This window comes from Psittacula echo (genome assembly GCF_963264785.1).
Source record: "Psittacula echo genome assembly, chromosome: 2".
In the NCBI taxonomy this organism is placed as follows: Eukaryota; Metazoa; Chordata; class Aves; order Psittaciformes; family Psittacidae; genus Psittacula; species Psittacula echo.
In genome coordinates, this window is record NC_137737.1 from 117,157,252 (window position 1) to 117,173,420 (window position 16,169).

Below are 16,169 nucleotides of genomic sequence, written 5' to 3' on the forward strand. Positions count from 1 at the left end.
AGTGAGCCGAAGTCTGGTTGTTTTTCTGAAGAAGAACACAATGTACTGTTGTATCTGGTTTCCAGAGTGGTGTTTATCATAATTCCTCCTGCGGTGGTTGGTAGAGTGCTGGGAAGGCTCTCCGCCCACTCGCAGCTCGCTCCCTTTCCCTCTCCCATTGAGGCCTCCGGCCAGGACTGCGCGATGGAGCGAGCTGTCCTGTGTGATCTTTACTGCCTGACATGAGCTGACATTGACCCAGAATAAAATAACAGGGGCCGTTTCCTAGAACTCTCAGTGGACTGCTGAGAACTGCTACCATAACTCTTGTAAACACACAACGTGCACACACAAACACGCTCCCTCTCCCTCATTTAGAAACACACCTAGGGAAGAAAGGCAGCCACCAAAGCAGAGTAAAGAAAACTAGCGTGAGTGGAAAACAGAAACAGCAGCAGATCCTGTGAGAAAGAGTGGCAAATTGCCTTTCTGCTGGGGAAGGAGCCCCAGCAAGATTTCATGTCTGCTTTTCTGCTTTGCTCTTTGTTCTGCCCTTTATTTTGATGAATATTATATTTTTGTATTAGTTCAGTGGGGTGATGTGGCATTGAAACAGCGGAATGTCTTATTGAATACAGACACAGTGCTGTAAGAAATACCGCAGTGTTATTATATTTCATTTACCTTTCACATGCACTGGGGAAGCATATGTGCAATGCTACGCTACCAAGAATGCGTTTTAGGATGTTCTGTGCCTGCTGAAATGAGCAGTTATTCTTCTTTTTAATACTGAATTCGTGTTGTTTTAAGTAAAACCTTCTAGTAAACCATTCACGGTCTGTGTGGTTCAGAAGTAAATCTGGAGAATCCACAAATAATATGGTCTTGAAAGATAAGGGACCCCAGTACTGCTGCTACTGTGTTCTTGCTTCATTCCAGATGCTGCAAAGCCCTTGCTGTGGGTTTTGCAAGGGCAGTTGAGAATTCTCTAAGCCTTGTAGCATGGAAGAAATGGGTTGATGCTGCAAGGAAGCCCTCTCTATATATGTGTATGTATGCATACATATATATAGCCTCCTCCTCCAACTCAAGATCTCATAGATCTAACACGAAGAATAGACTTTATGGACTTGCCCTTCTAGATGCAATCATATTATTCAGTTGTTGCTTTCAGATCACCCTGTGAAGACAGGACTTTTATTCTGATTTTTACATACAAGGAACTGAGGTGTGGAGAAAAGATAGCGCAGCAAAGATGATATGAAATGCTGCCAGAAATAGCAACCAAATGCTGTTTTCCTTGGAAAGGAGGATGCTGAACACCTTGCAAGAGAAGATCATTTGGCAGCACTTTGCCGACTGTTGGAATTCTTGAATGCCAAAACAATAATTACAAGTCTTGAGATTAAAAAAATAAACAAAAAACCCCTCCTCAGATTCATAGATAAGTACTGTAAATGGCTGGGTGGTAATTACACCTTATGTTTGGAACATGAATTTTCTGTTGGAGATCATCCATTAGAAAAACTTGCAGTTTTCAGCTGAGACTGTAAGTTTCTTAAATGTAGATTTTTACTCTGGATTAGTAAATCATGACATAGACGAAAATAGTATTTTCTGTGAATAGTATACTGAAATAACCAAGGGATTGTAATGGAATTCTATGCTGAAGTAATGGTACACTGAGAACCTGAGGAGCGTGTGCATCATTACTTTTTTTACCAACTACAATTAACAGCATAGCGAGTCCAAAACAGGCTGGGATGATCTGATGTGCTTGCTTTTTTGTTACCACCCAAAACTGTTTTTATTTATGTAACAAGCTGTGTGGAATGGATCTTAGCAAGAAGGACCATAGATTACGTGCAGTTTAGTGTGGAGGTTTGTCTGGGGGATCTTGGAGGGAGGAAGGCCTTTCTGGTCTTCTTCTGCTGCTCAACCTTTATACAAACTTCTAGGCAGCACTTAGGAAATTATTTCTTTCTTAACTTTCTGTGTCTTGCAAGTCATCACGATAGATTTTTATTTACATGGCATAATTACTTTGGATTTAAACTATCAATATAGAGCAACTTCGATATTCATTTATGAATCTGAGATAAGTGAAGCTATTGGATGGTACTGAAAATATTTCTCAAATGCAACTCTAACTGCTTGAAATTATAGCTCCACACTGTGTTTGAGTGGATGTCAGGAATGTCTTTTTATGGGTTTAAATGCTTTGTTTACTTTTGAGTAAAATTCAAATCAAACACACCCATCAGCAGTTTAATTTGAAAGCGCACTTAGAGACAGCGTCAGATGGAGAGTTAAAAAAGTTTATTTGGTGGGCCATGAAAACTTCATAGAAGAAATGGTCTATGCTGAAAAAATTGTCATGCATGAAACCATGGTTGTTATGGCAAGTACGAAAAGCTCTCTGGGCTTTGTGCTACTCCCATTCCTGAGGAGTTGTATGGGGTTCCCACCAGGCAGGTGGTGGTCTGTGTTTTGGGTGGGAACATTTACAGTGCTGTGGAGCTCCATTCTCTACATGCATGTTCTGCATTAAAAAAAGGCAGCCCTGCTGATATGTTTGGCTCATACAGGTCTCCTCCTACACATAAAAGCCGTTTCCCACAGGAGTGCTGCTTTTTCAGCTCACAGGCAGAAAATAGTAGGTGGGAGGATTAACCTGAATGAAGAAACGGAAAAAGCGATCAGCAGGTGGGGATTCATGAAAGACTTTGTGGCAGTTGTATTTGATTTTCTAGTTTGTATTGAAGTAAGTGTTTATTCGAGGAAGTGAATAAAAATAAGCAGCAGTTATTTTATGACCTCTGTCCTCTTAATCACTTTTTTTTTAACATATATATAAAAATGGTGGGTTTGGTATAGTTACTGTAGTGAGTTATTTGCAAAGTATGTTACATAATTTGTTACACACATACTAACAAGTGCCTGCAAAAAAAAGGATTCCTTTCCTGAGACTGGGGAGGCCTCTGCTACACATTTTCTGCTTAAGATGCCGAAATAAGACTGCTCATTCCCCTGGTGATACTCCTGTCACATGCGGTTTCCACCAATACTTCTGCAAGGACAGCCTGTCTTTCGCTGGATGGAACTGAAGTGTCTGGTGTTAACTGTGCGCACTGTTTCCATGCGTGCCATGTCCAGCACTCCAGAACTGCCTTCTTCTTTCCTTCTAGGTCCTTCCACAATTGCAGAATGAAAACATGTATGATCACAAACTCAGCCTTTCAGTGATTTTTAACCTCCAGTTTTCAACGCAAATGATTGCTATTTTGGTCGTCTCAGTGCTTCAAACCAGAGCACCAGACAGGGTCCTAGAAATATCCATACTTGGAGGGAGTTATGACCAGAACTCTTCTTTGAGCTTGGCATTCCCTTTATAAACTGGAAGCAGCTGTGCTTGTGTTTTCCTCTGTACCTGCGTACCTCTGCAACCTATGCTTAGAAGGGGCTAGTTATCATCATCATCATTATTTTTTACTTATATTATTCAGTCCATAGTTATACTCTGTAGAGCTTCACTCACTATTTAGTGGCAGCAAATACTGTGGATGTCAAGCAGGTGGCTCTGAATCTTGCTCGCTAAAGAACGCTACAGCAGGTACCTACTTTTCAAAAGGGAACTTGAAGCACTGCATGATGTGGTGGATACAGTGCTTTTAATAGGAAAATACTGCTAGTGTTATGAGGGGGTGGGAGAGATGGATGGTTAGCCCTGTGTGTTTAGGCCTGTGCCCTGAGCTTTGATTTTTCAGAGATAATATGGGTATGGTGAATGCAAGGAGTGCATAAGGTAGGGATAAATTAAATCCCAGTAGGGTGGTGTCCTGCAGGTTACAATTTGAATCTGAGCCATATTAGCAGGAGTTAATCAGCTCCACCTTGAGACTTGACCAGACAAGTTGCTGAATTAGAGTTGTGTAGGTAGTGTTGTGCCTCTGGTGATTAAGGGAGAGGGGGTTTTTGTTTACGTGTGTTTATGTACATGTGCATTATGCCTCTGCTAGGACCGCACCTCAAAGAGATAAGACGTCCTTCTGACAAACAAAGCAGCACCAGCTGTCTCTTGAATGGTTAAGATAGAGAATGAGCCAATAGCAGCGCTAATACAATTCAATTAGTTTTAAGGCATTTCCCCATTCTCCCCTTTCCCTCCCTCCCAAAGAAAGAGTAACTAATGAAGTCCCTGCCAAGCACTGTGAGGGTAGTGGCATTTGCCTGGCTCTCTGGCTTCTCATGCTGTACTGCACAGCTTACCTCCTCATGCAAAAGAGCTGCTGTGGGACACATGGTTGTCCTTCTACCTACCCAAGGGTAAAACAATTATTTGTTAATGAAGATCTGTTAATGACAAATTTCTGCTGCTTGTTTTCACAAGACTCAGTAAAGGTAATCCCTGTGTCATCAGCCGGTTCTGGCCTTGTACGCTCTCGTCTCTGCAGGCAGAACTTCTTATTCTTTTCAGCTTGCCACAGGGGAGGCTGGAAGTGACCAAAACTGAAGGAGATTTTTGTCATCCTTACCTCTCCAGAATGTCAGCTGCCAGCTATGAGCCAGCAGTATGGAGAGAGATGATTTTTCATGCGTAAAAAAGTAATAGTAAAAGAAGGCTTTACCCTTTACCCATGAGGAGTGACTAAGTAGGAGAAGGGCATGGCAGAGTAATCCTGTAATCCTCTCCAGATTTCTACTGGGAGACATTTTGTCCTAAAGATCAGCACAGTCATACAAATAATGCAGAGTAATCAGTCTCATCTTCCCCCAGCCCCCATCCTTGCTCCTGGCTATTAGCAAATTAACAAAATCTTCCCAAGCTTCTGCCTGAGACTTACTGTGTCATTATTTAAAGAAGGAAAAAAAAAAGGCTAATCTCTGCCTCACTTCTTATCATTCCCTAGCTTCGCCCCCTTTGTTATTACCAGTGAGTCATACTTCACCTTTCCCTTAGTCTGCTTCTCCCACATGCGCTCCTCTACGGGCTTTCCTGCCACCCCTCGCTCCTGCAGTGAATTCTCTGCTCCTTTGCATGAGAAATTTCGTTTTCCAAACCCATATTTTAAATTCAGGTCTTACACAAGGTTATATCCTGTTGTCCCAAGAGTAAAGATGGCCTTTATTTCCTCCCTGCACAAGCACCACTGATAAAAAATGGAGATGTTGCCCTTTTTCTTTTCCCAGCAGTTCATTACTATGCATACTGACAAGGTATGTTTAAGCTGATGAACTGATTCAGTACAAGTACCACATTTTATGGAACAAGAAAAAAAGTACTTGTGATAGATGTGCACAAAACATAAATGCTGAATTCCTGGGGGCAGATGCTCATTGTAGATTTGCAGCTTGTCTCGTAATTTAGATTTGGGTTTTCATCCTGGTAGTGAGCTTCAAAGCAGGGAAAAATCATGGGACAAGCTGTTGCTTTAATCACAGTTAGACTTGCCGCTAAAACTTTATTTGCGAGAACATTTACTGAAATATGAGAGCAACACTGTAACATGGGAAAATAATACAAATACACTTTTCTGGGAATAGAGTGAAATCAAGGAAAAATCCAGTGCTGGGAAGGAAGTTAAGGCCATGAATCAACAGTCTCTGAAAGCAGCTGAGCTGCTACTGTTAGTGATGCTAACAGTGTGTGCAAAATCCATAGGAACAGAACTGGTTTCAGAGAACATGAGAACAGTTTTCTAACACATCGCTGAGTTTGTTGTGGGATTCAGCTGAGTAAGGTTTTGTCGTCATTCATTCATACTGTTTTAAAAGTGTGCTAAAGCAGGGAACATATGTTCGAAGTTCTCTTCATAGGTTTAGTTTGGGACATTTGAAATTGGGCATCCAAAGGTTATTAGTGAAATTCTGTCTTCCAAGTAGGTGAATATATATGTATTTCATTTTAAATTCACGTTGCTCAGAAATCGTGACTACCTTTTGGGTACCGTTAGAAGAAGCATGGTACAGGGGATGTCAGGTGTGTGCTCGTAACAGCAGAAGTACTTGGAGTCTGATGCAACAGGTTCTGCTGCTGTGCATTTCTTCATGATGGCAAATGCACTACTAGTGTGAATGGGAACATTAGCGATGTAAGACCCACGTTCTTCCTTTACTTCTGGTTATCAAGCTTGGTCACAAGATGACCACTCTCTCATCGTGTGACCTGGGATGTTGTGTTACATACACAGGACAGCTGGATTGGGAGCTTCAGGCTCCTAATCCTGCCTGGAAAATACATCTTTGTCTAGAAGTAGTATTCCATGCAAACAGAGTTTACTTCTACAGTGTTAATTTTTAAGGATCTGATCCTGATGATGATAATTATTTGGCTACAGTATTTTTTTGGTCAGATCAGTTTCCTGTCCTAGCCATTTATGCTGCCACCACAAAGAGATGGAACTATGCAGCCAGGGATGTGGGGAGTTGAAACTCCTGTGTCTGACAGCAGACAGCTATTTGCTTGACTTAAAAGGACTGGGAACATGCCCTTTTAGTGACTGATGTCTTCAGCACCAACCAAGCTAATTTTATTTGGGCAACTAACATGTCCCAGAGGACTTAATATGAGCCTGGTGCCAACTAGTCTGAGACTTACTTGTGTTCAGTTATGTCTCACTAAAGATATGAGAAATGCCAGTGATCAGTTAGTTAAGAGACTACTGAGCTGATCAGATCTGAAACACTAACTTAGTTGGCCCTTGCTTGCTGCAAGATACGAAGGCCTAATTTTTCACAAATCACAGTCACTGAATGTTTTGTTAACATAGGCAAAACTGTTTGCTTTGCTTTTCCTGGTCCCCTCGATCTGATTTGCAGAAATATCCAGAGCACATTAGCTCTGTTTTTCCAAACAAAGCAAAAGCATGAGTTTAGTTTCAGTCACATAAGTTAAAACTTGGGAGAGTTCTTAATGGCAAGGTCCTAACTTGGAAAGAGTTAGGTCCTAAGAGACTAATTGCAAGGTCCTAACATGGAAAGTGGCAGGCAACCATCTGCTTCTAGGCTGTCTTTTTTTATAGCACATCAGTCTTTCATCTGTTGAGTTGGAGATGATATTGTGGTATGAATCCAGAAGGCATCACACAGGTTGTTTTACACAGAAAAGGAAGAGTTATAGAGCTGTTGAAGACATGGGTTTGTATTGTTAGGATAGTCACGCTTCCTAGGCTGGGAATACCACTCATCCCAAAGATGAGGGTATGTATCCTTCCAGCCTACATATCACAATAGTGTTTGGATTCCTCTTATTTGTCATTGCTCAGGATAGAAGCAGTGTTTCATGGCTCTGAAGGACTTCTTAACCTTGGCAGGCTGCAGAGGAATTGTGCCTGGGCTTTTTTTGCCTGGTGAAGGCTCTGTGCGGGATCCTTGTAGCTAGAGATACAGAGAGCCTTCGTGTTCAGTCCTACCACTCCCAGCTCCTTAAAACGGCACCAGAATCTGAAAATGAAGACTGTAAGCTGGTGCTTGCACAGCAGCTGATGTCCAAAAGCCTTTGGGGTTATATCCTATGTTGAATACAGCCCTCTTAAGGGTGTAAGCCAGAGTTAGACAGTTCATAGTGAACAAGGAAACTGTGATTAATGGTCTTCCATGTACCTAAGCATCCTGCAAAGAAAGTACATGTTCTTCCAGAGAAATGTAGGAGCTCATTTCATTTAAAATGTCAACTGTTGAATGCTTTCAGGATGCATATATGTTACATGATGTGCTCCAAAAGCAGTTGGAGTTGGCTTGCTAAGAACAATCATGTTGCTCTGGGAAAGGTAGTTTTCAGTGAACTGAATTCTGCTGCCTAGTGCTCCTCTGAGTTTTATTTAGAAGTAAAGATGCATGTGCTACCCTCTAAGGTAATTTTTGTCTCCCTTTGAAAAGTTTCCATGCTTAACTGTCTCTTTCTGGGGCAATTAAATCAATCTCGTAGACAGCAGCCTCCTTCTTCTGCGTGACTCATGCTATCGTGGCTGCTCATCTGAGGTGCAGAATCTTGTGAAATGCATTTTTGACTATCTAAATGTATGACATGCACTGATTTTGCCTTATCTGCTGTGACAGTAATATCTTCTCAAAATGCCAGCAAGTTGGTTAAGCAATACTTCCCAGCCCTACAGCTCCTACTTCCATAGATTACTTAAATCAAATTATTTGTTTAGCAAGTTTTTTAATTACCACCTTAAAATAGTTCCTCTGGGCTTCTTCATGCCCAATATTGAATACGCTAATCTGCAGTTTCATGTTGTTTGTTTGGGATTTTTTTCTCAAGAAGAAATGACATTTCACTCTTTCTTTTTTTTGCATTCTCAGGACTCTCTTAAACAGGTTATGGAAAATGTAATGCTTGCTTTACCAGTTTCAGTGTTGGTGATTATTGTGAAAGACTCTTCTTTGTTTACTTCTAAGCAGAATTCTTATATTTATACACACAAATAGATGTTTGCATCATTGCTCCTTCTGCATTGCAGAATTCACCTCAAGTAAGGCGAAAACTCAACCTTCTTTCTTTGCAACTACACAAACCACATAGTGCATAGCAGTTAATTTATGTAGTCCCCAGTGCAAGCTCTTTAGGCTTTTTTTCAGTCATGCTTCTCTATTTCATGAGCCTGTTACCTCCTGAAAATATACATGAGAAAACCTTTAATGATGCTGGATTTGTTTATTGATATGTTACTTGGTAGGAATTCTCCAGTCCAGATATTGTGGAGGATAAGCCCTGGCCCGAAGCTTGTAATATAATTCTCAGAAATCTGCTGACAGTGAGTAACAGAGGAATGTTTTGCAGGTTGTGCCTCCTTGTCCAGGATGCCTATGGTATGTTCAGTGAAGTGCAGTTGCAGCCCCTGAATTCTGTGGATGATGTTGAGCAGTATTGCAGGAGATGGGAAGGAAAATTCTGCTGCTTAGCTGGAATGAAAGTTTTGCAAAGAACTACAAGAGGAAGGTGAGAACAATTCATGGGAGAACATACTGCATGCTGTGATCTGCCTTTTTATTTATTTCTGTGATCAATATTCTTTGGAACAACTGAATCTGGCTTTGTTCGATTAAAAGTCCTCATTGCCATTTGGGGGGCATCAATAGTACTTGAGCCAATCCTACTCCAAAGTGAGCGTAAATAAGCTAGCACACAAATACACACTTAGCAGAGAAAGGAATAGTGAAGAATGACCATATGCAATATTTCATAAAATGTGAATGTTTTCTTCCTCTTCAGTAGATTCAAATACTTAAAAACACTAGTTTACCTCTCTTTCATTGCAGAACGTTTGCTACAGTAAGATTTTCTACAGTCCTACCCAGTATGGGTTGAAGTTTCAAGCACAGACTTTCCCTTAGTGTTCGAGAGCTTAATTCAGTTAATTCTATATGGGTTTGGAAGCACAGTTTAAGCTTCTTAAAAAAAAAATCTTGTAAATCCTAAAGTCATTCTTATTTTGGAATAAGAATGTCCACAGGTTTATAGAAAATCCACCCAGATAAGTAACAAATTGACTTATGGTATATCTCGCATTTTGCTTATTCTGTGATTCCTTTTACATTCTTTGAATAAAATAAAATATCTTCAATCAAGGAAAAAATCAAATAGATCATGTATCTTACAGAGTGTCTTTCTAAGGAAAGTGACACGTTGTTCACATAGGGACCTATATCAATATAATTAGATTGGCTCTATTCTCAACATAATTTTCTCGTAAAAGCATCCGATCTAGATAAGCCTTTGCTATTAGAATGGCTATAATATTTCTGCTGACACTTTTTTTTCCTGGTGAAAAATGCTGTTTCATCAAAACCAGAATGTTTCTTGGAAACATTATCTATTTTGGAGACAATTTTGTTGGGAAGATTTTTTTCAGGTCCAGAAGGAGTGAATTTTCTCTCTCTCGTTCTCATTTCATGAAAACTTTCAGAAAGTCTCATTTTTGTTTCATGTTGGAACAAAAACAAATTTCAAAGCTTTGAAATGTTTAGCAAAATGGAATTGCTGTTTTCCAGCCAGCTCTATTCAGTATGCTTTTCTTTTTATGTACTTGCAGTGTTAATTTTCAGATCCTTTGGATTTCAAGCCTATTTGCATTTTTATGGATCTTTAATAACAAACACGTCTTCTTATTTAATTATTTTGTTGGGTTTTTTTCCAAGTTACATTTTTTCCAAACAAATTAAATAATGGTTTTGGAATTCTGGATACAAATGAAGTTTTACAACTGGCTGCTGGTGTTTCCAGTACTCTGCCTAGCTAATAAGAGATAGACTTTTTCTAGTGTAAATTCTGTTTCAAAGCAGCAGTAACTTACTTCTGGCTATTCTGAGGACGATTAGAAGACACACTGCTGAAAATGCCTGTGGCTCAGCTGGAGCTGTGCTGGTGGTAACCCTGCTAGGAAACACTAAAAGAAAAAGGCTAGTGTAGCTTCAAGGATAGTGTAGTGGTTAAAACGTGATTTCATTGTATAAGATGGGTGGGTGGGGGAGTTGTTCAGGGATTCATTTTTTTCTCAATTGTTTAAGTGCAAGTTCTGCTTTATAACTTCTTATTAAGTGTTGGGGTGCATTTTGTGTCATTCTAGGTGTGATGGAAACCACAATAAAGCCATAGCTGAAATTAATATAAGGGAGTACTTATTCCAACAGAGCATAATTAGACTGTAGAGCTCATTGCCACTGGGTAAATGGGTTTCCAGAGCCAGTGGTATATCTGAGCACATGATGGGATATGCCTGTGAGTGCCCAACCTTGGCTTGCAGCACATGAGCAAATAAGAACTATGTGGTCTGCCTTGCAAGAAAGACAGCAGCCTTTTTTTTCTCTTTTGAGAATGCCAGTTACTTTTTGGAAGGAGACGGCTTTGAAACTGTTTTCTGGAGTCTGACAGTGGCTTTTAAAAAGGATAAAAGGGAATAAAATATTAGGAAGTATGAGGGAAAAGTAATGACTTGTTGTTTTATTTTTGCCTTTGAAGTACATGATCTGGAGAAAGCCAGGAATGGCTAATAAGATCTCCTAATCTCCTATATGCATGTTGTCCCACAGTCACTTGGATTGTAACCTCTTTTTATACCAACGAAGTGCTTCCTCAGTCCCTCCATGAGACAGAGGAGATTTGCATTTAACAGATACTAGAGGTTCTCAAGCTTTTTGCATCAGTGGACCCCTGTTATTCAACAAAATTTCCAGTCCATCATCCATCCTCATTATCAAGTACTTAATGTAAAGTACTTTTTAACATCATTCCAGTAAACGCATTTATAAATCACTGTTATGAGCTGAAATTACTTTTCAAGGACTAAAAACCTGTAAGAAAAGGTATTTTACATCCAGATGAAAACTTGGTTATAAATCTGACTTGATCTTTGGAATGAACCTGTACTGTAGGATGTGCTAAAGAAACTAAACCCTTTTCTTCTCCTGGTAAGAATACACTGAGTTCCAAAAAAACCCAAAAGTGGGATAAGAACTTACATAACAAGTCCTGTCTTGACCATGATCAACCCTGTGAAGATTACATTTTTGGTAGTCTTACATTGAGGGAAACACTGTTAATGTTGAATATTGCTTTTCAATATCAATATCTTTTAACAAGTACCAGGGTCTTGTACTAGGTCATTTGAAGGTGGGTTTCAGAAGAAGTCCCATACTCCACATGAAACATACTCCCCAAAACCATCTCTGCAAGAAATTCTTCCCTTTGTAGTCCAGCAGAGGAAGTGGTGTTTCCCTTTGCTGTCCCGTTTCTGTCAGTCCTATAAGATAGATGGGCATGGCTGACTCACGTCAAAGTTTTCATGGTTTGTTCAGTGTCTTTATTTCTAGCAGTTCTTCTAGTCTGTTCATGAGGCTGTTGAATAAGGTAGGAACCAGTATTGTAGCAGCAGAATTAACACCATATTCACTATCTGTTTCTTGACACCTTTTCTCTTCACTTTGTCATTCATAATTGTCTCTTAGCCTTTCTACAACTGTTCCCTGAACTGCATACTTAGTATCAGCCAAAAAGAAAGATATGGTGGTTTAAAGAGAGAAGACTGAAAAATGTTCATTGGTCTGCCACTGGTGATGTTGACTCCTTAGAGGTGTATGTTCTCTCTCTTGTCCTCCCACTGCTCATATGTCAGCCTTATTAATTCAGCCCCTTGAGAAAGAAGTGAGGTTTTTGTGGTATAATGCTAGAGGCAGGAATTCTGGTTAAGGATCTGTATGCAGTACAACTAACATGCAATCCCCCTTTTTTAATAGATCCCAGGCATATTTCAGGTATGTCTGGTATAACCAGTAACTAAATGGATGCAATTAAATGCAGGGACTCAGCGTTCGCTGAAATGCCTCGGGAGTAAATAACCTATAAATTGTCATAGCCTGCTGCTTCCTATCAGAAATCACTTTCAATGAGCTGGGATAAAATTTGTAGTTAGGTACCTGTCTGTACTGAAAAAACCCCAGTGTCTATGTTTTTACCTGTGTCTGGAGTTCCACATAGAATAATAATTTGAATTTTGACAATTTGTGTCTTTTCGCCTGATTTGCCAAGGACTGAGTTGTTTTCCTGCCCAGTATAGCAGACCTGTCTGCTTCTTCTCTTTATGCTTTCTTATATGGTAAAAATATGAAGAGCTTCTACTCAGCAGAACAGAAGGATGACACCAATTTAAAAATGGAGGGGGGAGGAAGAAATGGTTTAAGTTAATACATAACTAATGCAGGGTGTCAGTATGAATTTTGTCCCTAAATTGAAAAAATGCTTAACAAGCTTCAGAGGGAGATGCAACTGTTGCATGGATAGTGCTAATATCCACACATACGTTGGATAGGGTAGAACACTTTGAAGAGTACAGCAACTCATAAGCTTTGGCGCTTGACCTAATCTTTAATCCATGGCAGACTGTACTATCTGTTGTATTTTCCTCTACAGTAAGAAGACTCTGAATATTGAGTTCATCAACCAGTGATTCTCTGAGAAATTTCTGCATTTTCAGATAAAGTTGGCTGCTGTTGTCATTTTAAACTTTCAAATCTTAGGCACTGAAATGTGAAATTGCCTGTATTTGCCTGTAGTGTTGGTCACTTGCTGTGTCTGAGGTTTTCTTTCTTTCTTTTGTTTCTTTTAAGTCCCATATTCTCTGGCCTTTATCTCTCTCCTTTTTCCTCTGCTCTTCACCATATACTTTCTCTTCTTTTTGCTTTACACTCAGAAGAGAGGACTGCTAACTGCTATACAAGTGTTTCAAGTGCTAGACGTTCACAGGGAATATAATAGTGAGAACTCTTCAAAGAGCAAGGAAGTCATAACTTCCTTGCTTTGGTTTTCCCTCCTCCAAAAAAACTGCCATCTGAAAAAGCCACCCGTATCTCTGAGGTTTTGAGGTCCTGAAACACTTTGGTAATTGCTGTGGTTAAAATTGAGTTCCATTTAAAGCATATATTCAGTAATCACATTGAAGTTTTGAATATTTGCATTACTTTTTTATGATTTTTGATGACTGCTGATCAGAAATTAACATTTTTCATGAGTTTTCTTCTCTTTAGCAAGCATGGACTGCTGCTTGTATCTTCAGTGCTTCTGTCATGAATCTGTTTAGTTACCAGCCTTGAAGAATAACATAGGATTATCCATGTTGAATCAAAAGTACTTTTATATTATAATTTCTGTGGTTTAATATAGTATGTGTAACTTCTGTTTGGATTTTGACTGAGATGCTGGTTTAGTAGGCTTAGATTTTTACTTTATGATTTTGTTGCTTTTATTGTTGAGTCTGAGAAAATACGGTGTTGCACAGGTTGTGCACTGCAAGATCTTAACAGGTCAGTTAAAAGGAGAGGTAGCCTACTGTATTAGCTTTATATTTGGATTGCTTGTCTTTTGATACTTGAAGCTTATGCAGTCTAGGTGATTATTACTAAATTTCTTATTAGTTGCGAGTAAGGAGATATTGCACTGAGGGCTATAAATTGCTTTATTTTTGAGTTCTTAATAATTGAAACTGATACTGCCTGAGGAAAACTGTTTTGGTTTAGACTAAAAATAAGAAAGTAGGAGAGGAGTAAACAGAGAAGTCTTGGAGTCCCCAGAGCAAAGCCATGGAAGACCTTGGAGGAGAATCCTATCATCTTTTTTCTGTCCCCCTACTGTAAACCTAGACTTTCTTCTTTTCCTAGTCATGGGCATTGTTTTCCTTCTGTTTTTCTTGATATTTGTAATATTTTCTCACTGTAGTAATATTCCCCTGAACCTGTGGTATGGTTAATAAAATTGAAAAGTCCCCAAACTATAAGTAGTAACATTAAAAGTTGAATCAGGCAGGTCACACACAAAGTTCATAGACCAGAACTGTAGATTTCTCTCATTCATGCTTCTGAGAGAAAGAAACAAAGCCATCTTACTAAGTTACAAAATAAGTTGTCAGATCAGAGTCAGTGAAGCACAGTTTCGAAAAACCAAAATTAGAAGTTGTTTGATTTTTGTCACATAGCTTGTAGTATGAAATGAATGACATTTCCACAGGATCAGAGTAGATGTCCTGATACTGTAGATACTGCTTTATCACTTTACTGGATGCTTAAATATAATTACAATGACTTTTCTCTCTATTTGCTGGTTTTATCAGAAATTGTAGAGCTAACATGTATATGCATGTGTACACATACGAATGTATGCTATTTGACTGTGCAGTGAAGGATAAAACAACCCAGAAAGATTAGAAGCAGAATCATAGAATCAGAGAATGGTTTGGGTTGGAGGGGACCTTAAATATTAAGATCCCTTAAAGATTAAAGATTTCAGGAAGAAGGTCAGCAGAACCTCCACCTTAGACTTTCAGAGGGCCTGTATGTAAAGGACTGCCTGTTGCAAGTCCCTGCTTCTACAGAATTCTATGTTGTAACACTCCATTGGAGTTACTGGTGGTCTTACTGTGTTGGTGATAAACAGTAGACATCTAGATGCTTAGTATGGGACAAAAAGGTTTTTACCAAACATAGATTTCAGTCTGGCATGACAAGTAGGGGATTGAGTCTGTCATTTAGAATCCAATAGGTGATTTCTGTCCTTCTCCAACAATTGATTCTTTTCTATTTTTAAAGAAAGGTTATGGAATATTACAGTAGAGTCCTTGTCTCAGAAGTAAAAAATATATAAAAAATGTTATTCAAAATACTTTACATGTTGGTTGTTTCCTTTTTTATCCTTGAGCCTGTTTCATCTCACTTCTTACTCTACTTTTTTGTTGGAAGTCCTTTTGTGATTAGTTTTTCTTAAACGACTGGTAATTACACTCACAGAGCAAAATTTCAGAGTTCTTACTTTGTCTTCTGTAGCCAGAGATGCTCTCTGTGCACATGGGAGCTAACCATGTCCCTTTGCTGTGGCACAAAGCCAGCTGTTCATCTCTTGTCCTGACTCTATAGCTGAAGAAGAGTACACATTCTGGATAAAATACACCCATTGTTCAAGTCAGATTGAAGTGGGGTGTGTGTGTGTATATATATATATTTTTTTTTCAGCCAATAAAGAAAATTAATTTTATTCTTTCTATGAGGATAGTGATTTTCTACAGAGGGCACAATGTCTTGTCATTTCTCTACTGTCATTGCCCCCACCTCATTTCCCCTTCTGCTAAGTCAAAGACCCTAAATGTAAAGAGAGACTTAACTTTCCTGGAGGCGTATAAATGAGTGCAGCAAGAGGGAAGCTCCTCACCAGAGATACTGACTGATAACAGTGACAGCTCCAGGAGGGAACATCCATCCCCTTTGGTAGACAAGTATCCTGCCAGGATGTGATTCGGAACTTGCAAATCCTTCAGGTGGCTGTCAAAGAAAAGGATGGGGCCAAGATGTTCAGGAGACACTCCACACAAAGCTGCTCCTCTGCTATTTCTAAACAAATGCTGTCATTTACTAATAATTAAGTGCTCCTAGTTCAAGCAGTAAATGACCTTCTCCAAAGGTCAGGAGTAATAGGAGAAAATGCACTGTATGTCTTAGATACTCTGATATGGGGTAGCAAGCTGGAAGAGAGTTAAAGCAGAAGGGACAACTTCATGTCTCTTGTGGAAACTTGAAAAGTACAGATGTGGGATCAATGTAAGTTTGGTGTGGAGCTGTGATTGTATCTGCACTGCAACAATATAGCTTAGTTGCTCTAAGCTGATAAAAGTGCAATCTCTGTACCCACACACACAGAGTCTGTGGTA

General features: G+C 39.4%; 1 protein-coding gene across 1 annotated transcript in view; it reads left to right on the forward strand.

Moving 5' to 3' along the window:
* Positions 1 to 16,169, forward strand: part of SPIDR (scaffold protein involved in DNA repair) — a gene marked incomplete at both ends in the record, with an annotated part of 203,492 nt that overhangs the window by 166,683 nt on the left and 20,640 nt on the right. The window contains one exon of the mRNA XM_080639494.1: positions 8,765 to 8,923. Within this exon, the coding sequence (XP_080495620.1) occupies positions 8,765 to 8,923 (159 nt within the window). The remainder of the gene's footprint in view (positions 1 to 8,764; positions 8,924 to 16,169) is intronic.